Raw genomic sequence first — 22,885 nt, 5'->3', positions numbered from 1 at the left:
GAGCAAAAAACCAGGAGAACATTACACAAAGTAATAACTGAAACATTGTGGGATAAGCAAATGTAACAGACTCTGCTAATAATGGCAATGCAATGATCAAGAAAAATACTGTGGAACTTATGAGAAAGAATGCTATCCATATCTAGAGAATGAACTATGGTAGTAGAAATGCAGAAATAAAACATATGATTTATCACTTGGTTATATGGGTATACAATTTGGAGTGGTGGTCTAAAATGATTATTACAAATATGAATAATATAGAAATTGATTGTGAATAAGAAGACATTTATAAAGCAGTAGAATTGCTTGTCATCTCCAGGAGGCAGGAATTTGAGAAAAAGAAAAGAAATGAAAAAAGTGCTATAATTTGGCCTTCTACAATACTGTGCTTGCTGTCTTTTCTTCTTTTCTTTTCCCTCATCTTTTCAATAGCTCTGATGTTTAGCAATCCCACTGGCCAATTCTATCCTTATCCAAAAATGTATTATATCTGGACCATGATAGCAATTCATCAAGGATATCTAGGTGCTCGCTATTCTATTTCCTCTCTTATTTGGGGCATCAACTTTTTTTTTGTTATTTCTTTTATTTCTCTCTCTGCTGGTCTTTGAGGAAAGTGTGAAAGCTGTAATTCATATAATGTCTCAATAATAACCTTTTATCAGCATAGCCAACTCCAAGAAGTTGTAATTTTGATTGGTTTGTTTAATTAAATTGATTTTTTGAACTTTGATCTTACCAGAACTTTATTAAAGGCACTAACTTCTTTAGTTTAAAAAAACATTTTAACCAAATCAATTTTAAAACAAAGAGATGCATTGATTTCTTTACACAAATAACATACATTTGTGAGATAGCTAATGGCATCTGGGGTAGCTGGGTAATGCAGTGGATAACGTGCCAGGCCCAAAGTCAAGAAAATATATTCCTAAATTCAAATCTGACCTCAGACATTTAATAACTGTGTGATCCTGGGCAAGTCACTTATCCCAGTTGGTTTGTTTCCTGACCTACAAAATGATCTAGAGGGAATGACAAACCATTCCAGTCTCTTTGCCAAGAAAATCCCTGAGTTGGTCACAAAGTGTCAGAGAGAACTGAAAACAACTTAACAGCAACAACAAAGAAGGTTAGGGATGCATAATCTTGGTGTCCTATGACACATTGGCACATCATGATATCAGGTTAGTAGTTTGTTCCTGGAACTACATTTCATATTTGACTCTGCTATAAAAATAAGGTCATTACAGTACTTTACAAAACTAAAATCTTTTGGACAAAATCCAAGGCAAAATTGTATTAGGCAATAATAAGCCATTCATTTTCATATTAATTGTGATTTGAAGGGGGGAAGATCTTGAATATTACCTTTTAAACTATATAGATTGAATGTTCCTTTTACAAAAATAAATTATGCAGTCTGAAAATTCCCATTTCCTCGGATGCTACATTTAAAAAATCTTTATCATATTGTATGAACCTATCTTTCAAAGGTTGCCCTTTACCTCACAAGATTCTGTATAATTAACTAAATAGCAAATATGTATTGTGTCTCCTAAGTTTAGTTGGAGATCTGGTAAGATATTCATGTGGTGATATCTTTCATGAAGTTGAAGGTATGGGACTGGCATTCAGGAAAGGGCTTTTCATTAGAGAGGTAGATTAAAGGGGTAAACTGTATTGAATTTGTAACTAAAGTCATAAAAGTAAAGGATATAGCTAAGAGAAAACATAAAAAAGGAACCACACACAGATCCTCAGAATTTTATGATTTAAAATGTGTTTAATTGGCCAGAGAAGAGGGAATGCAACAAAGGAGATAAAGAAAACCTAAAAGAAATAGAACGATATAATTAATTGTAATCCAAAAGAATAACAAAACGTTGAAGGGATGACCAATAGTAACAGATGCTACAGTGTGTGGTTATTGTTTATTTGTGTCTGGCTCTTGGTGACCTCATTTGAGGTCTTCTTGGCAAAGATATGGGAGTGATTTTCCATGACCTTTTCCAGCTCATTTAGACAAATGCAAATTATTGGTCATTGGATTTAGCAATAAAGATTATCAATGATGGAGAGGACTATTTACCTAGAGTAGAGGGTTCAGAAAGTAGGCTTAAAAAGATCAAATGTTGATGAAGTTAAGGCAGTGAGTTTAAGCTAACTGTTCATAAATTAATAATGGAGAATAGACATAAGTTGATAAACCAATGAGAAAGAGGAGTTGAAATTTGGTGGGAGCTTATAGAGTATACATGAGACAATATAAAGAGAAAGATTCATCTCATCACTGATTTAGAATTGGAGGGGATCTTAGAAACCCTCTAGCTCACCCTTTTCATTTTTTAGTTGCAAAAAATGAAACTCAGAAAGATTAATTTATTTGCCCAGCATTACATAGCCAGCTGGTGCAGGTTTTAAACTCAGGTTTTCTTGGCTCCAAGTCCTCTACTCTTTCCATTATGTTATGCTGCCTCATTATTGAGCAGTAAGAAAAATAGTGTGTAACTCTTGGTGACAGATCATGAGGATATTGGAAGGGAAGGAATTGAGGACATGGATTTGTAAAGAAGTGGATAAGACCACCGGATCCCATGATCCTGGAAGAAAAAAAAGAGAGGATGGCTGAGAAATTAAGATGTACAGGAAGAGGGCTGAAAGAGATCATTTCAAATGGCCCCAATCTTCTCATTAACGTAAGAAATTGGGTCCCCTACTAAGGATAAAAGAGAAAATAAAGAAGTTGAAAAGAGAAGAGAAATGTTTAACTAAAATGGGGAAATTCTTTATTAGACTATTTTTCTCCTTGTTGGTTTATGGCTTTCATGACATACTTATATCAGAACTACCTAAACTTAATAAAAGATCCCTTGTTCATTAAACATAGTTTAAGCTGGGATGTGCATGTTTTCTTTTGGCCCTTAACCATTTTTGAAAGGTTAACTCTAAATATGGTGGCTTAATGTTAAAATTTTATTCATTAACTGTTAATTCAGATAAGACTGAAGATGAGGTTGAATTATTTAGAGGGTAACTGTCTCTTAAGGAATGGTTTCCTGAAAGTTGTCAGTTTCATAACCCTTGACTTCATTTAAACATTCAGTGCTGTAGATTTTCTCCAAGTTTTACAGAATATCCATGAAAAAGTGTCACCAAAGAATCACAATGTTTTATTTGTCCAACTTCTAGGTTACTAAAGAAAAGGAAACTGAAGAGAAGAAGATTCCACTGAGAATACATGGGAGGAAAATCATGTGGTATTCACAAAGGAGCAAAAATGCAACCATCTGAAATAGTCATGAATTTGAGACAAGTATTTCTGTCTGTGCTGATGTTTGGAGTAGCGGGTCTACTCCTCTTCATGTACCTACAAGCCTGGATTGAAGAGCAGCACACAGGTAACAATACACAATTATAAACATTTCTTTTCTATAAAACAAGTGAAAATGCTCATAAAGATTCAGAATTTTTTAAAAAATTGATCAAGAAAATAATTTGAATTGCTGTTGCTCTTTCTTGGTTACCTTTGGTCTATGCAAAGTCATAGAAGATCTATTGGTGAATACTTTGCTTCTTTCCAGTTGCCAGCATGATTCCCAGCCCCCACATTTATTATACTAGTCTGTCCTTTTAAGATTTTTTTCGGAGAAAAGTGTCCATTGGCCTTGCCTCAATTACAAGTGATCAAGAAAATTCTATCATCACTATCAATATATAGTGGTGAGAGTGGGTCTGTTGCATCATCTCTATGGGAGAAAAAGGTGATATATATATATGTATATATATATATATATATATATATATACATATATATATATATATCTATAAACTCAGACTTTCTGTCCACCAGAAGTCATTAGTCAGTTCTCTTTTCTATTGTTCTATAATTAGTGTCACTAGAAATAATTTTAAGTTAGGTAAAATGCATAGGCACATGCAAACTTGTAAGACACATTTAAGACTGTTGTTTCTATTAGGGATGCACTGTGGATTTATCTTACTACGGAGAATGTAATCAGAAAAAAACTTTACTGATAGTGTTTTACTGTCAAATAAAATTAAAGTGAACTTGCTTTTCACATTTTGAGATGAACTAAAGTGGAAAGAGGTATAAAAATCAGACTCCAAATAGAACTTCACAAAAAAGAATTATGTGACAAATTTAATAAGAGCTAAATAATATTTTTAAAGAATCTCAAGGTTTGCAAAGCTCTTTATAACTCTTTAAGACTTATGATTGTGATATCATTTTATCTTCAAACAACTCTAGAAGGCAAGTGCTTTTTTTCCCTGATTTTATAGATGAGAAAATTGAGGCAGACACATTAAATGACTTGCACAGACTCATAGCTAATAATGTCTGAGGTTAGTCATATAAGGTCTAAAACTTGTTGCACAGTGGATAGGGTGCTTGACTTAAAGGTTCAAATTTAACCTCAGACACTAGCTGTAAGTAAACTTCATTTGAATAGCCTGCAAACTCAATATGAATCATCCTTGTTATATGGCCAGCAAAATTTTATTGTGATTTTAGGCTATATGAAGAAAAGTCCAAATGTTGCCAACACAAGTGTACTTTATCATGGTCAAATCATCCCTTGAATATTGTGTGTGGATTGAAATATTCTGTGTTAGGACAGATGGGCTCCCTCAAAACATGGTGAATTCCTCATTACTATGATACTATAAATAGTGTCTAATGACTACATGGCAGTTATTTTGTGGAGAAGATTCCTATTCAGGTAGGGGTTAAACTGAGTAACCTGTGAGATCACTTTTAATTCTAAAATTCATTGTTTCTATGACATTGTAAAGCCTCATGCAAAATATCTATGGACATATACACTTCTCCTGGAAGGAAAAACTTGCGTGGTTTAATTTTAATTTTCTCTGCAAGTGATACATTTAACTATGTTTTGGTTTTAAAAAACTGGATAATTTTTAATGTATGAGTGTTTCAGTTTTAGCTCATTAAATTCTTAAGTCCTTCTAGTCCTTTGTACCTTAGGCCCAAAAACTTTAATAAAATGTGGAAAATTTACTAAAGAGCCTTACAAATTTTACCCAGGTTTTTCTAATTAAAATTTCTTTACTGTTTATAGTCACCTTCCTACACTTCCTTGCTTTATTTAAGTAAAAGATAAGAATACAGGATTATTTTTAATTGATTGGAGTAATAGTTAAAAATAAGAATGAACTCTCCCTACCAATATTTAGCTGTCTTGAAACTAAATGCACATTCTGGGAGACCTTAAACATCATATAGTATAACTTATTCATTTTACACATTGAAAAACTGAGTTTCAAGGAGGATAATTATATCAGATATGGAAAAACATTATTTTGGAGTCAGAAGACTTGAATTTGAATCTCATGTGTAATACTGAACACCTCTAGTTGACCTTGGGCAAATATTTTAACCTTCTTGAGCCTTAGTTTTCCTGTTGAAAAAATAGGTATAATAATGGTTCTAGCTATTGCATAACTTGCCTCAAATGCATTTATAAGAAAAGCAACTTGTAAACTTCAAATAGATTTATGCACTTTCATATTATTAGAACCTAATATCTTATAAGTAACAAACAGCAGAGTAAGGATTTGAATTATTAATAAATCACATGTATATTACATTTTTTCAAAGTAATTTTTCTCTGAACAATCTTTTGAAGTAGATGGAACAAATACTATCAGCATCCATCAAAATATCAGTATTATTATGGGAGAGGGAACTGAGCAAAGAGAAGAGAGGTTAATTTTTTTGTCCTTCATTTTGAAGAGGACTGGTAACATCTTGGAATGATGTCTTGACTTGTGCATGAGCTGAATTTAAGTGAGGTAGAGTTGCACAAAGTCATCAACCTCCCTCTCTCTTAAAGAGTCATCAAAGTCCAGTGGCAGGACAAAAGTCATGACAACTGGTGATGGACTAGGATGCAGTAGATGACCTTGATGTCTTCATGTCCAACAAAGCTCTAAATGCTCCACAGTCCCTTCTTTGACTGCCTCCGTGACCACTGGAAACAATTGTTCTTAGCCACCTCTTCTTCAGGAGAAAATCAGGAAAAGTCTTCCCCTACTTGGGAGAGACACCCCTCAACTCACCAATGGATTTAAGGCTTGTCCATTACCCCATGAGGGGACCTGCCTATGACCATACCAGTAGTAAGCTTCTAAAGTGAAACTCAAATCCAAGACCATTGACCACCCAATGAAATATTCTATCTCTTATATCATTCTGCTTCTCCACAATTTCTTATTCCTAAACCAGTATTCTTTTCATGACAGCATGATCCCTGAATTGAATTTAATACCATCTAAATATAAATCTAATCTAAACCACTACAGAGGACAACTGATCTGGAGCTGAGCAAACAACCTAGTCATCCTCTGCTCCTCAGTTTTTATGAGGATTTGCCAAGTGAACCTAGCTTATTTATTCTTCTCCCCACTTCCCAAACTCTTTGTGAAATACACTCAGATTGTCCTCCAAGGAAATCACCTCTATATGAGAACAAGTGATAGAAGAAAAAAGGAAAGTTATTCCTGAAAGTAACATTAATCATCACATTTTTCCCCATCCAAAAGAAAAATATGTTTTCCCAACAATGTAATTTAAATTGTGTCTATATGTTCAGGATCTCAAAGAAGTTAGCCATTCCACATCCTTGAAATTATTTTATTATCATTCCACATCAAGATCTATAAGTGCCCTTACTATTGGAACATTAAAAATCATTTTCTAGGTCCACTGACATATGAACTGTAGGATGGTGTCAACTTGTTTAGTTGTGGGAAAGAGGAAATGGATAAAAGTTGGTTTTGTCTCATTTTTTAAAAGTCTATGTATAACGCTGCAATGATTTTTTTTCTTTAAAACTATTATCTCTTTTAACTTTCAGTTTGTTTTCCCATCTTGGTTAACTTTATACTCAAGGACATTTTGGAAATTCCTAATTTTCAATTCTCTCTGATTACCATGAAGTTGAGACTTTCTTCCCTTTCTCACCAGCTTTAGTTAAGAATTTGTTACCATCATTGTCAAAAAGCATCAGTGAATTTTATATTCCCGAATTATAGAATCTCATTTGAAAGGACCTCACAGGCTGTCCATTCCTGATATGTTTGACTGGAAGTCTCTCCTCTATACTTCCTGTCCAACAAACATTAAACTAGCCTCAACCTTTAGTGATATCCATCATTGGGTATCTAGTATAGAGCAGTATACAAGGAATTGCTAAATAGTCCTCTTTTACAATATCAGAGCTATTACCCAAACCAAATCCAGCAAGAAGAGGATGTCCTTTGAACTAAATGTTGTGTCTTGTGGGATCAGAGAGGTGAGAAGTCACCTTCAAAGCCATATCTTTCTTCATTCATACTGAACATACTACTTCCATGGTAACAGAAGCTAAAAGCAGAAGACGGAAATGTTTGCTAGTTGTTTGTTTTTGTTTTTGTTTTTTCTGAAAGCAGACTGAATTTTAATAGTCTCTCCCTGTGTTTTAACTGTGCTTTTTGGATTTCATAGCTGATAGAAATAACTTTAAAGTTTCTAGTTTTCAGCAAGAAGAAAGTCTTCCAGTTGTTTATTTCATAAGAAAGAGATTGGGTGCTCAGAATCTAATCGGCCTCCCTGCTTATGGTGTTTCAAACTTGACTTTAGTTTGCTCCTTCTCAAAACTAAGCAAGTGTGAATTTCCAGCCAGATAACAGATATGCCTTTTTCCAGACCTTTTCTGGTATTTTTTTTCCTTTGAGGATTCCCTATTAATCCTGTCAAACTTTATGTGATATTGCTGTAGTGAAAATTATTCCCTTTATTTTTTCAGGGTATCTGAGTACAATTGAACCATAACAAAGCAGCCTTTAATGTATGAGGACTTTATATTGTTTTTATCCATCTTTACAAGAAAATATAGTGGATTTTTTGGGGGAAATATGGTTTCCTTAAATTGTCTTCAAAATCTGTAATTATGTGTAATAGTAGTTATTGTTATTGCTATGTACCTTGGTGGTATGATTTCTAATTAGAAATACATGAAAATTTATCTGTCCACTGCTAAAGTCACATATTTTACAGATAGGTAAGGCACCAAAAGAGAAAAATGGATTTCAAGTGTATGCAATGAATACTTAAAGATTTGAGAAGTATTTTGTTGCTGTTAGGCACTGCCATTCAATTTTAAAAAATAATAGTTATGAACTACAGCTAGAAAACTTATAGTTTAGTCTTTTAGAAATGTGGGTAGTTAGAAAGTTGTTTTTATATTAAACAACTTTTGCTTATATTCATGAATAATATCATACAAATTATTTATTAATATGTGCCATTTACTGTGCTAGGTACTAGGGAAATAAACACAAAATTAAGGTCCTCTCTGTCATCAAGGAGCTTACATTCTAATACAAGGAAGGAATGCCTCTTAGGTAGAGGTAGCAAGGGAAGAGAGTTAATTATATGGTAAATCACAGAGATGACAAGTGGAGATGTAGGGTGTTTGACTTGCCTTTCAGGAATTAATGACAGTATTTATTTGATTTTGTTCTCCGAGCAAGAGAGAGAGAAAGGAAAATGGGGTAGGACAGCTGGCAATATCCCTAAGTTGAAGAATGCTAGATATAATGGCTTTTTTGAGTTTGAATTCATTCAATAATTATTTAGGATAGCTAACCCCAGAGGTAGAGTATGGGGAGAAATGGGAATTCCAAAGGTGAGTAAATTAACTTTTGACTAGACAGGAGAATATTATACCAAATGTGGAAATTTTTTGAGAGGAGAACAGATAATTAAGAATTTCAGGAAACCCTCTGGAGTGAAGAAGTATCATAAACAACTTTCTCTTTGCCAGGACTAGAAGACCGATTTAGCCATAACCTCTTTGGGAACCAGGTGTAACTCTAGCCTAGTTTCTCAATTCAGTTTCTCCAAAAGACATAAAAAATAGAATAAGCACAAGATTCAGTAACTTTTCACTGGGGAGACATTCTGGGAAGTTGGAAAGAGTTGACTGTCTGGTGATGTGTCTGCTCATCCTACCACTGTGACTAAAGGTGCAAAGTCTTTTATCTTTTCTGGGTCTTAATTTCCTCATCCTTAAAATTAAGAAGATGATGAAAGATGATGAAAAACTTCTAAGATTTTTTTTCCATCAACAAAGCTCAATATTCTATCACCATTTTAGTTTAAATCTACCCTCAGTTTTTCTCCACAGCTGGACCCACAGCTGCTAATGCTTTTCCCTATATTCTCTCAGCCTCTGTCTCTGTCTCTCTGTCTCTGTCTGTCTGTCTATCTCTACTGATATTTTATTTGCACAAGTTCTCCTCCATTCAACTGGGATATCCTTTAGAACAAAGACTGCTTTCTCTCCTTGTATTACCCACACTTAGCCCTGGGTTTAATAAGTAAGGGCTTAAATTGCTAACCTTCTTTAACCTCACCCCTGAGTTTTCATCTTACTTTTCTTTATACAAAACAAAACCAAGACTTAAGTACTCTCAATTTCCTGAAGCTACTTAAGGACTTGATTCCTTTTGTTTGTTTGTTTCATTGTTTGGGGGCCTTATTTTTTGTTTTTGCTTTTCTGTCAGCAGCTAGCAGAGTGCCTGGTACCTTGTTGTGGTTTGTTCAGTCCCCTCTCACTCCCCCATGACCCCATTTATTTGTTTCTTGACAAAGATACTGGAGTGGTTTGCCATTTCCTTCTCCAACTCATTTTACAGATGAGGAACTGAGGCAATCAGGAATTCCCAGAGTCACACAGCTAGTAAATGTCTGGGGCCATCTTTGAACTCAGGAGATGAATCTTTCTGACTCTAAACCTGGAACTCTATCCACTCCAACATCTAGCTGTCCCTATTACCTGCCTGGTACATAGCACATGTTTAATGTAAGCTTGACTGACTAAAGCCAATTTGTTGATGTGGTAAGCAAAATGTACCCAGAAGCACATATTCACCCAGTTATAGGTATTTCAGCAAAACTCTTAGCAGGTGAGACTTCTCAGTACTACTACATATTGATATGCCAGCTAAATATGTCATGGTTCATTGAAAATCCATTAAATAATTACCAGGTTGCTTGTGTGGACTTTTGAATACAAGTTTCAAAAACTCACTCAATAAATAATTCACTTTGATAGGCCAGTTAGCTCTATTAGCACTCTCTGATTTGATATATGATAGGAACTTGCTCAAACCTGATAATTCCTCTAATACAGAACTTACAGAACCAGAGATAGACTAACCTTTTTATTCAGTAGGTGATGAAGTTGCAATGTAATTGGCAAAAGATCCAGCAGATCCTAAAGCCAGGATTAGTTAAAAATTTAGATCATCCGATGGGATTCCTCACCCACTACATCCTCCATCTAGATTTCTTGATTCCTAGGCAATTCTCTGACATGGCCTGTCTGAGATAGGGTCTCCAGCTACTGATTTATCCCACAACGATAAACTCCTTATGAAATACCTCTATACTTAGTGCACCCATTTCTTTTCTTTTCACCCAATTCTAAACCCTCCTCAATTTTCTTTTGTATAGTCCAGGAAATAATCAATTAGTAATCCACTATATCCATTATGTCATCTACATTGGTTCTTCTTTTTAATGATACAGGTCCTACAACCTATTCATGACTACCAATTCTAAATGCCTCTCATTCCCATCCTCTGCCATGAGGGGATCCCACATTTTAAGGGTCTTTCTCTCACATTCTTAACATTCCCATGCTTTTTTTCTTTTTTTGCCAAATGTAAAAAACCAAGAAAATTCAAGTTACTTTTAAAAGGTTGGCCCATTTCCTAAACTGACTTAAATGAACATTCCAATATCTGGACCAGTACATGAGCGACTGGAAGTACCAACCAGAGTAAAAATGTACTTTTGATGCTTTCCATTTGCACTTCCAGCTGCTCAACGAGAGAATTGCTGATGCAGGAGGCCCCAACTTGAATAGAAATGGTAGAATATTGCAGAATCATGTCCTTGGGGACAGCTTATACTGTTATTTTGTTTTTCAAAGGAAGCTTTCAAATGTAAAAACAAGCATCTAGGATGTTTAATGGGAAGTTTCAATATCCCCAGCTTATTACAGAGTAAAGGGGAGTAAAACCTGAAAATTAAACATGAATTACTTTTAAATAATTACAATTCACTTTTATGTTGGGTTTTAAGGCTCACAAACATTCTGTGTTTACTAGGTCAATTTAAAAGAATGAGGACCTTGTGCCTCAAACTATATGTTGGGAAGGCAGTATGGGATATTGGAAAGAGATTTGAATTTAAAATCAGAGGTCCTCAGTTTGAATCATAGCTCTGTTCTTTTCTGCCTATATGACCATGGACAAGTCAATTAACCTCTGTAGATCTCAGATTCACATTTTATAAAAGGAGAGCTTTGAACTAGACAATCTTTAAGGTGGCTACCAGCTCTAAATTCTACATTCCAACTGTTCCTTCAGCATAAGGAATATAGTAGACAAAATTTTACTGACTTCTGTGTCCAGATTTGAAGTATAAGGACATGTATATGTATTAGGCCAATTTTTATAATATCCAGATTGTAATTAACCTTAGAAATTTTTTCAGAGTTTTTCCGCTACTCTTCCTCATATTACATCCCTCAGATAGATCTCCCCACCAATTCCTTTTTCAGTCTGGTCTCAGATACAGAAGTCACCCCTCTTCTTACCAAAGCCATCCCATTTATAAGTACTTTTGATCTCATCCCCTCTAGAGTTCTAGAGCAAATTGTACCCACTGTCATTCCCACTCTCTCTAATCTTCAGTTTCAATTTATTGACTCATTTCCTGCCTATAAACATGTCTGTCTCCCCTGTCTTAAAAAAACCCTGCACTTGATTCCCTATAGCTGTTATCTTATATCTCTCCTCATGAAAGATACCCATTCTCAATGTCTTCATTTTCTTTCTTCTACTTTGTTCTAAACTCTGTGCAATATGGCTTTTGACTACATCATTCAACTAAAATTACTTTCTCCCCAATTATCATTACAAATTTAGTGGCCTTTTCTCAGCTCTCATCTGTCCTGCCCTTTCAGTAACATAAACATATGGCTACTGATCACATGCCCTTCCTGAATAAACCCTCTTGCCTTCATGAGTTTTCATGAGGCTATTCTCTCCTGATTCCCCTCCATCCTATCCAACTATCCCCTCTCAGTCTTATTTGCTTAATCTATGTCCACATCATACCTAGTAACCCTGGGTGTCTTCCAAGGTTCTGGCTTAAGCTCTTTTCCCTTTTCCTATAATCTTTTATTATATTCAATTTTTCATATCATCAGCATGAATGAGCTCAATTATCTCTAAGCAAATGATTCCCAGTTCTTGTTTCTCTCTTGAGCTCCAGTCCTAGATCAACAACTCTCTTTTAGTCATCTCAAATTGGATTTCTTTAAGCTTTCCAAATTCATCACATTCAAAGCCAAATTAATTTTATTTTTCCCCAAACCCTCTCATCTTCTGAATTTCTTTATCACTATTGAGGGAACCATCACTCTTTTAGTCATTCAGACACAGAGTCTAAGGACCATCCTTGACTCTGTAATCAAATGAACTCCCACATAACCATCTCCAGATTTTGATATGTCTATCTTCACAACATCTCTTCTATCTGTCTCCTTACACAAATGTCCTACTGGTTCAGGTCACCAACTGGATTATTGCAGTAGACTTTTAAGTAGTTTCCTTGCCCCATCTCCCTCCTTACTCCTCTCCTGCCAAATTTGATCATGGAAGTCCTCTACTCAGTGACCTCCAATGGTTCTCATTTACCTCAGAGATAAAATATAAACTCTGATTGGAATTTAAAGCTCTTCATCATTTGTTCCCTTTGTACCTTTCCAGGCTTCTTATATTTTACTGTCCCCACTATAATCGGTGATCAGTATAGACTGGACTACTTATAGTTCATTAACAATGGTACTCTATCTCCTTGTCTCTTCTCCTTTATATTAGTTGTTATCCCATGTCTAGAAAACCCTGCCCCGTCGACTCTTCCTCTTATCCTTCATCACTCAGCTTAAGTTTTACCTTCTGCAGGAAGATTCTTCCAATCCTTCCAACTGCTATTTCCTTTCTCTCTGAGATGACTTTCTGTGTACTCTGTATATATTTGATGTCTACCTAGTTATTTCCATGTTGTACATAATTCAATAGCTACTCATTACAGCAGTAATATATTATTTTACACTCGTGTGAGCTATGATGTAGATGAAAGGTTTTAAGATATGCTTTTTTGCAGTGTATGCCTATTATCATTATAGTGTGCTTCATAAGCAAACTTAAAAGCCCCTAACTCCAGTTAAGCTAACCACTTCCATATTTCTCTTAAGTTTCCCTTCTAATGAATCAAACATTTTAGAAATTTTCCATTTATTTAACTAGCTCACATGTCTAATCCACTGTGGAAAATAGTTCTGCAACTCATCAGTAATTTTAAAAGCTCAAAGGAAAGCATTTGGAGAATCTTTTAGAAAGAAAATCTTTCTAAAGGAGTTTACCATTTGGTTGGAATTGTCCCAGATAAAGAGCCAAATATAAATGTCTTTCTCCCATTGCAGATGCAGTTTTCTTCTTAAATGCTATTTAGCTGATGTGTGGGTAGCTGATGGCTGCACATTTTGGGGGGGGAGTATGGATGGGAAGAGATTGTTTCTCATCAATTATTCAAAATTAGAGAATGACAGAATTTGAGAGTAAAAACAGGATGAATCAATTCAGAGAAGAAAGATTTAGAAGGTGAGATATCTGCCATTTTATGTCATGGCAAAATATAAACGCTTATTTTTAAAACTATTTCAACATGTTTTATACAATAATAAGAATAAGCAAAACTATAATTCTTGTCAGGTACATTATGATTAAAGTTGATACAAGTAGTTTTTTATAAATTTTAAAGGGCATAAATTTTTTAATGTTTTGTAGCTTTGGGAAGAATATACAAATCATTTTTATAGCCAGTCTGCTCAGAATTTGAAATTCCTTTAGATTAGTAACTCACAGTTTTATTTTAATTGTAACATGGACTTGAGGGTTGTTTTGTTTACCTTTTCAGTTTTAGAAAAAAAAGATGTAGATAATTTTCTTAGTTTATTTTTTCTTTGTCTATAGCTTGATACTATATGCCAAAAGATGGTGCTGGGGGCAAAGTCATGCAATATCCTCATTGACATTTACATGACTTTTCTCAAGTTTATCATATCTAAGTAAATCCTAATTACCCTCTCCTTTTATCTACATAAAGTCAGAGCAGAGCTGGTGACAATTATGAACAAGAATAGCAGCCAACTTTCATATGCTCAATAACCAATGTAGATTTACTCAGTCTTTTTTTTAAGTTTGCTCAAGAGAGAAATAAATCCATAAAGCGATCACACTGCTTATTATGAAGCTACCAAATATACCCTATAAACAATGAAATTGCTTTAGTATTTTGGGCCCAGAGTTTTATGATTGACATTAAGGGTCAATTAATGCATTTCAGATGCATCCCCGGAAGCAAGCCAATAATCAGCCAAAATCAAAAATCTATTCACTAAACTACCCACATAGAATTGGAGTCAATGATTCCTTGTTTACTTTGGCTAAGGTATATATAACTGGTAAGCAAAAATTAGTTAAGCAACCATATCAGTAATCCAAAAACACAAAAATAGAAACCGCAAAGCTGTATTTGTGGAAGTAATATGAAAAATAATGAATATGTGATAGGAAAAAACTTAAGAGAAAAAAGTAAGTTCATTTAGAGTTGTTGAAACAAAAAAAGCAGTAACAAAAATTTTATTTTTATCCCTTTTCTACTCTGACATTTTTGACTAAGCTAGAATAAAGTTGTAAAGATAAGGATGTACTTTTTCAAAAATATAGAACAGATTCAAATTCCATTGTGACACAATTTATCATCCTCAAAGAAGCAAAAATAAATAAAGAAAAGCATGAAAATCAGGGCAACAGGTAGGCAGCTATTTTTATTCCCAACTCTAATACTTAAATTTTAAGCATTGTTTACAGTTGGCAAGATGAAGGTTAGCCTTGATTTTTGCCAAGATACCAAGTCAACTTGGCTGATGCTGTATTCCAGAAGGCAGAGTCTTCTTCCCTGAAGCAATTTCTGATTTAGAAGAAAATGAGATCTCAGGTGTATTTTTAGCATCTGGAAACTTTAAATATTCATTTATTCAGTTTTGACTTTTTGGATCCTTTGAGTTGCTACATTTTTGTGCATGGTATGCAATATCGCTGTGTGAAATATATTAACTTATAACAATTTCATTTTCACTCCACTCTTTCCCATCATCTCTCTGGTAAACCTTACTAGCATAGCTTTGCTAGGGGCACAAATCTATCAGCATTTGTAGTCCTTCCATATCCATGAGAGACATCCACTGCCAAGCCTTGCAGAGATGAGAGATGCATTTTCATCAAAAACTGTTTTGTGAAAGCGACAGACTGAATAGTGTTCCATCTGCCTGCCCTGGTATGGGATGCTTCGGTCCAATTTTATTTTTTCCAGAAGTAGCCTTCTTACTAATTTTCAACTATCTCCTCAAAGAATGTTAAGCCATTTTCTTGCTGTCAGTCCATAGTGTAAGGCATGGAAATGACCTCTTCTCCTGTAGACTATTCAAATCTATGTTGGAGCAAGCTGTTTGTCATCAATCCAGGCAACTAATAATGTTTCCTGGACAAAATTATTGTAACTATCCATTTTTGACACCTCCTCCCATAGCTTTATTATTCACTTCTAGTTTTTTTCTTATTATTCCCCCAGATGTCTTCCTAAGGTTACTTACATGACCCAGAAAGCATATGCTATCTTTATAATATTATATTTATCTTTACTATAATAAACAGAATATCTAGTCTGTCAAAAAATTGACCACAAAGAATAACAACCCAATAACAACTAGCTTGTATATAATAATATCCAAAATAATAGAAATAATATGTGATATAGTGCTTGAAAGTTTATGAAGTGCTTCACATAGGTTATCTCATTTGATTCAGCAATTTTGGGAGGTAGGTGCTGTTTATTGTTCCCATTTTACAGATGAGAAAACTGAAGTTAAGAGAGATCAAGTGATTTGCTCCAGGTTATACAGGAAGTATGTGTATACTTTGATCTCAGATTGTTCTATCTCCAAATCCAGCAGTGTATTCACTGTACTGTCTAACTGCCTCTACTTAATGATTCCATAAACTCAATTCAATACTATTCAATAAATATTTATTGATTAGCTACCCTGTCATGGGTGAATTTAGCATGCTGAAAATGTTCATATGTTTCTCTAGGTCAATAGTATTTTCACTGATAAGAGAAGAAGGGTGGAGTTCAGAAAATAAGCATTTATTAAGAATAATTTATTAATTTTTAAAGTACATTCTGTGTACCAATCACTGACCAAAGTTCATTACACATATTTTCACTTCATGTGATCCTTATAGCAACCATGGGAGGTAGTTGCTCTTATTGTGCCCATTGTACAGATAAGGAAATGATTAAAAAATGAAGCAACATCCAATTCTTACTTTTCAATATTTTATGCTGAAACAGTTGAACAGTAGATATATTTCTTTTTCTGTACATGGATGTTCTCTTTTAGTTGTATTATTTTCAATTAAAGATGGATTTAATTTGCCATCAAATTTCTATTGGTGGATCATGCAATGTCCATATGCCTGTGGACTTTGGTCTCTATGTGCATAAACATATTCTTTTGTTATCTCACTCACTTGCAGCCCAATCCTTTCTCTTTGAAGTCATTGACTGACATTTTTTGAAGTGCTTTAGCAAGTCTAACATACTTTTTTGGTCTATGCCTATGATTAGTGTAGGAAATTTCTCTTACCAATAAAAATTGGCTAAATAATATCCGGTTATATGGGGGGTGATCTAAATTTCAAATGCAAAATAGTTATAAAAGCTCAATTTATGTAATTCCTAATTTCTTCTGCTTATTTTCCATCAACTTACTTTTTCTGGAAGTTTATTTTCTGCCTGTGTGACACTGATGTTCACGTACTTGCAATGTCTTCAGTATATTCCATTTGTTAGCAAATACAGTTGTTCAAAGTGCCCTAACATTGCATTATAGTACCATGTTACTTTCATAAAGGACAAAAACATTATTTTCCCAAAGATATTAGAATCTTTCCATGTCTTGGTAAGTAGTCTATATGAAATGCTGTGGTTGAAGACAAATCATTACCTGACTTTGATCTTTCAGGGACCTCTTCAAAAATAATTTGATCCTCAACACAAGAACCAGTATACCATTCTCCTTCCCCCACCCCAAGTCTTTTGAAGTCAGAAGCACTATCCAGAACTTAGGGTTCACTTGTATAATCTTTGAAATTACAGGATCACCTCCATGCCATAATGAAACATGAGATAAAGATTGACTTTGTAAAGGGCTTTTAGTCAAATTAAAAGAGGAAATTCTCTAAGGGATACACAGACTGAGAGGAATCAGTTGTTCATAGCTTTAAGACTGTAGAATTGTCATAGCATGGTATGGTACCAACATTTTTTAAAGATAAATGTCTTATTGTCAAATATTTTGAGGTTGGTGAACCTTGGAATATGATATAACCAATTGTGGGTATTGATTATTGGCAATGCAGAGGAATAACATTGTTTTCCAAGATGCTTTTCCTCCATTCAAAATGTTTCAATGCATTTTTATTTTTTTGGCAGTCTGTACTTACACTTCCATTAATGTAGAGAACATCCTTAAGTTGAAGCCCTATCCAGTGAAACAATTTGGTAACTCATCTGTAAGTTATAATCTTAAAAGAGATTCCAAAGCACACAAAGAGGTTAAGTGCCATGTTCATTGGTCTACTTATGTTATATTTCAGTCAGGACTTGAACCTAGATCTCCTTGACTCCAAGGTCAGCCCTCTATCCACTGTGTAATACTACCTCTCTTTTAGTAAAATCATTGTGTTCAATATATTGTACTTTCATTCAAGACCACTATTCTTAGCAAAGGCAGACAAAGCCTTCCTCTGGAAATATTTCCAATCTATATGTCTTAGAAATATGGAAAACTTTGGTGAGAATCTTTGTTGGGCCTGGGGCATCAAGAAGGAAATGGGCAAACAAGTCAGAATCCTGAAGGAGGCAGATGATGATGAATTGTGGCAAGAGAGTAGAATAATTAATTTTATTTCTAAGAGTAGGTGTATTACCAAATGGCGGCTAGATGGCACAGTGAATAGAGTGTGGAGCCTGGAGTCAGAAAGACAAATTCATGAGTTCAAATCTGGTCATGGATACTTACTGGCTATGTATCCTTTGGCAAGTTACTAAATATTGTTTGCCTCAGTTTCCTCATCTATAAAATGAGCTTGAAATGGCAAACTGCTCCAGTATCTCTGCCAAGAAATACCCAAACAGTGTCACAGTGAGTAAGATACAATCATAAAACAATTTAACAAGTATCACTAAAGATCCCCTTGATTTTACTTTCAAGGAATTATAATCCATGAAAGGAAAAAACTTTCCTCCCAAGGGAAAAAAAGTCTGAAAAACACAGTAGAAGTGCTATTAGTTGGGATAAGAAAAGGCTTCAAATAGAAAGTGTTTCTCATGTTGCTTCTTGAAGGGAAAGGAGGAGGTAAGGAAACAATATATTTCAACAAAGTCACTGAGGCAGGAGATAAAGTATATAAAGAACAAAGAAAAGGACAGTTTGGCTGGACTGCAGAATGTGAGTTTGAAAATAATTTACAGTGAAGCTAGAAAAATTGAGTTTAAATTGTGAAGGGTTTTAAATTCTCAGCAGAGGAGTTTATATTTTATCCTAAATATCTACTATACTCATATTCAAATTTAGATTTTTAATTTAAATTGCTCCTGTTTCCTTTTTGCTACTTACATCCCAACAAAGATTAAAGGAATAATCCTACCAAGGTTTTCCATATTTCAAGGAGGAGATGTGCAAGACACACCTCCTTGAGGAAAGACATATATGCATATATTATTTCAGTCATCTACATAAAACCTTCAGAGTCTCCACATTGTCGAATAAATAAAGTTTAAAGTCCTGACCTTGCCAAGTTGAGATCCTACACAGTCTGTCTCCATCCTATTTTTTCCAACCTTATTCCATATTCATCTACTTTTATGTATTCAGCACTCTGGACAAACTGGACAACTCTTTTTCATTTCTTCCTTCCCATCTTCCATATCTTTGCTTTTGCCCATAAAAAGTCAGATTCCATTTCTTCTGTGAAGACATCCCTGATTCTCCAAAGAGATTAACTGTTCATTTAAAAATTTCTCCTAGGAATCTATAAATTTCTTCTTTGTATAAATCTTTTTATGCTTAACATCTCATGAATTCACTATGGAGCAAGTATTATATATATTTTTTTAATTTTTGTATTCCCAAAGTATTACACATTGTAGATGACACTATTTATTGATTAGTCCCTATTTCCTGATATAATGGACCAAATGCACTTTATGGTCCCCTCTCAGTAATAACATTTGCAGTTCATTTTAAATTCATCAAAGATTTCCCTTGGGAACACCAAGATCAGGCCTGTATCTCTCTGAGACCTTAACTCACCTGAAAATATTCAGGATGATGAAACATCAGATATAGGAAAAGTTTTATTAAACCCCCCCCCAAAAAAAATAAGGAATAATATTGTTCTGGGTGACAGTCAGAATATCTTATTCCCCCTTTTGAAATCATCAAATATTACTTCTCATTCTAGTGGGCTTTATCTTCCTTCTGGGCCCTATATAGTTCAGATAACTCCAAGGATATGCCTTAGTTGTACCTTGTTCTGTTCAGTTTTTCTGATATTTTATTCCCTTTTCTCCTTTGTGTTTATACCCCTGAGGGAGGCTGATCATCTCTCATCCTCTTCTCTGATTTTCTTTCATTGAAGCTCTGAATGCTTTTCCTCTCTCTTACAATGAAAATCATCTCTTCTTTTGAATCTCAATCTGGTGCCAGTCCTTAGGTAAAAACAATTACTTCTTGTAGAAGTCTCAAGGATATATAGGCCTCTCTTTTGGTTTGCACACACACCTGTCACTACGTCTATATTGGCCACAAGTGAGTGTGCTTCTCTATGGAAGGGCTAGTAAAAGGAAAGACAAAGATGGAGGGGGTCTTGGGAAGGAAAAGGATTAAGTTATATAGAGAACAGAATATAGCAAGATGGTACCTAGAGAAAGGATTAGAAACAAGGACAATAACTCATTTATATTTGTTCTCTTTATGTTTATTCTGTATGCAAATATTCGGGAAAATGTACTTATCACTCCATTTGGGCTTTAAGCTCCTCAGGAATAAGAATTATTTAGTTGTTTATATTTTTATATTCAGTACTTAGCACAATGCCTGATGCAAAATATTTAATAAATATTTTTCATTCATTTATTGGTTGGAAGATGGATGAGAAGAGGATATAACAAATGTAGAAAGGCATGTGAAGTGACTATTCCTGTAGTTTAGAGGAGAATGGTTACAGTAGGAGAACAATGGATGAGAGAGATTTCCAAAGGAAATCGATAGTTGTTGACAATATTTGAATATGTGAAATGATGCATGGAGAAGGGTGAAGGATGACTCTGAGCTTGTGATGATTAGGCTACCCACAGAAATCACTAAGATTCCATATGTTCTGAAGCTACCTTTTAAGATACCATATAAGGGAAATATAGAAAACACTATTGGAGATCAAGGAGACCTCTCCTATCATGAAGATTACTCTTTTCTGTGTTCTCTTTGAGTCCTTACAGAAATGACTTTTCAAATTAAGAATTCTCTTTTTTAGAAAAAGAAACCTCTTATTTTATTAAAACAGTATTATGGTCTGTCTCCAGGGCTTCCTTGTATACTTTGAGTCCTTGGGTCAAGAAGACCCTAACTCTAGGCAATGTTTTCATAGTCAAATACATAAAAGTTGGCATGTATGGGATGTTTAGGGAGGACTAATACAAACTGAGGGCTGGTGAGTCCTTTTTCAGCCTGCTCATCCTCCTTTGATAATCACCAGACAAACAAATCTCCCTTGTAGCTCTAAGAAGCTGTAGCATGTACAGCAGCCACACTCCAATAAAACCCTTTTAGCAGACAGGCTAAACCAGATTGAGGGCAATCAATGGCCCTCAAACTAGTTGGCAAATTAAAAGAATACCTTAATGTACAGATTTCTATGGTAGAGTAAGCAGATGCAAAAAAAAAAATGTTCCAATGGGCCACGCAGGCTGTAGAAGCAGGCATTGTGGAGTGCTTAAAGCTTAGTCAGATATTAAAGATGCCAGAGTCATCCACTGCATCCTGACTTACCAGCCATCTTGATTTTTATCTTTCTACCAGACTCTGATGACGAGAAGACAGAGTGAGGCTGATGACTTCATGCAAGTCAGCCTCACTTAAATCTAATTTACATATGAGTCAAAAACTAGCACCCATACCATTTTACCATTTTACATTTGACTATTTTATTATGTTACTCTTTTACCTACCTTGAAGTTCTATGGCAACAGTCTAGTAATAAAGCAGCAGATACTGGCACACCAGGAACTGTGGCCACAATTCAGCACACAAAGCATCATATTCTCATTGGACTGAAGGAACAATAGGATTCAGTGGTGCCCTGGATGTCTGGGGAGCCTTTTTGAAAACTTCACTGCTTACCCTTTGGCATGAGAAAGGGGCTAGAAAAAGTGTTCTAAAATTGTTTGTTTCCTGTGTAAGAATTAAATTTTAATGATTTGACTAAAATATATGAAGATTATAAATAAAAATTGTGGTTGCTGATTCTTGGTGAAGTATGTTGCTGAGTTGGAGGGAAAGGTGAGCCCACACAAGGTTGGCAACAGTGGAGTAGAAAACAAGGACTCAGCTTTCAGAAATTTGGTGTACAATATTGCATTTATTCATTTGGCCTGATAATGTGTAAACATCAGGAGTAATTTGATGAAAATGACAGGGAAATTCATAAAATAATAAATAAAAAACAAGAACTTCACAGGGTTACCAACAGGATAGTCCACCCATCTGTAAGAAAGCAGCTTTGAACTCCATCAGAAGTAAAAGAAAGAAAATTTGAGAGAAATGTAGAATTCTTGGCTCAATAAGAAGGCAGGCAAAATTCAGTTTTACATTAATGGTAACAATCCAAAGCACTAATGTGAAGTGCATCTCCACTATTCAGTGCTGATAGAATCATATTGATCAGTGATAAGGACTGAATGATTCCATAGTATTCTCAAAAGCCCATCAGCAATCATTGCTGAAGCCAATAACTGTATAACTGATTGAAATCCATCCCTCTCTATCTGAACTTTCAGTTAAAGAAGAGCTTTTGAATGCCATTAGGCTCCTCTCATATGGTACAGTTCCTGGTGCTGTTTCCATTCCAGTAAAGATTTACAAGGCAATGGGTCCACTGCTCATACGAAAGGTGACTAAACCTTTCCAGGTTATATGACAAGAGGAGGCCCTCCCACAGGAGGTAAAGGATACATCTGTTATCAGTCTCTATAAAAGAAAAGGAAATAGGTTTTTTTGTGACAATCATGATTGGACACAGGCTCTCTCTTAGTTATTGCTGGAAAGATTCTTGTCAGAGTTCTTAACTGGCCAATCCTTCAGCTGGAAGATGATCATTTGCCTTAGAGCCAGCATGGCTTGAGAAAGGGCCAAGGAATGGTTAACATGGTTTTTGCTTCAGGAAAAATTCTAGGAGTAGACCAAATGTTTACACACTACATTCTTCTATCTGACCAAGGCTTGTGGAAGATCATGGTGAAATTTGGTTGCCCAGGGACCTTCATCAGTATTGTATGCCAGTTCCATGATGGCAAGTTTGCATGGGTTCTGGA

The 22,885-nt window shown here is 34.9% G+C and overlaps 1 protein-coding gene across 1 annotated transcript in view; it reads left to right on the top strand.

Moving 5' to 3' along the window:
• Nucleotides 1–22,885, top strand: part of CHST9 (carbohydrate sulfotransferase 9) — a 364,583-nt gene that overhangs the window by 70,984 nt on the left and 270,714 nt on the right. Inside the window, exon 2 of the mRNA XM_007487575.3 lies at nt 3,193–3,401. Within this exon, the coding sequence (XP_007487637.2) occupies nt 3,242–3,401 (160 nt within the window). The 5' untranslated portion in view covers nt 3,193–3,241. The remainder of the gene's footprint in view (nt 1–3,192; nt 3,402–22,885) is intronic.

The sequence above is a fragment of the Monodelphis domestica genome, chromosome 3, assembly GCF_027887165.1.
Source record: "Monodelphis domestica isolate mMonDom1 chromosome 3, mMonDom1.pri, whole genome shotgun sequence".
NCBI classification, from domain to species: domain Eukaryota; kingdom Metazoa; phylum Chordata; class Mammalia; order Didelphimorphia; family Didelphidae; genus Monodelphis; species Monodelphis domestica.
Note: the sequence above shows the minus strand (reverse complement) of the source record. Positions and strands in the feature narration are given on the sequence as shown.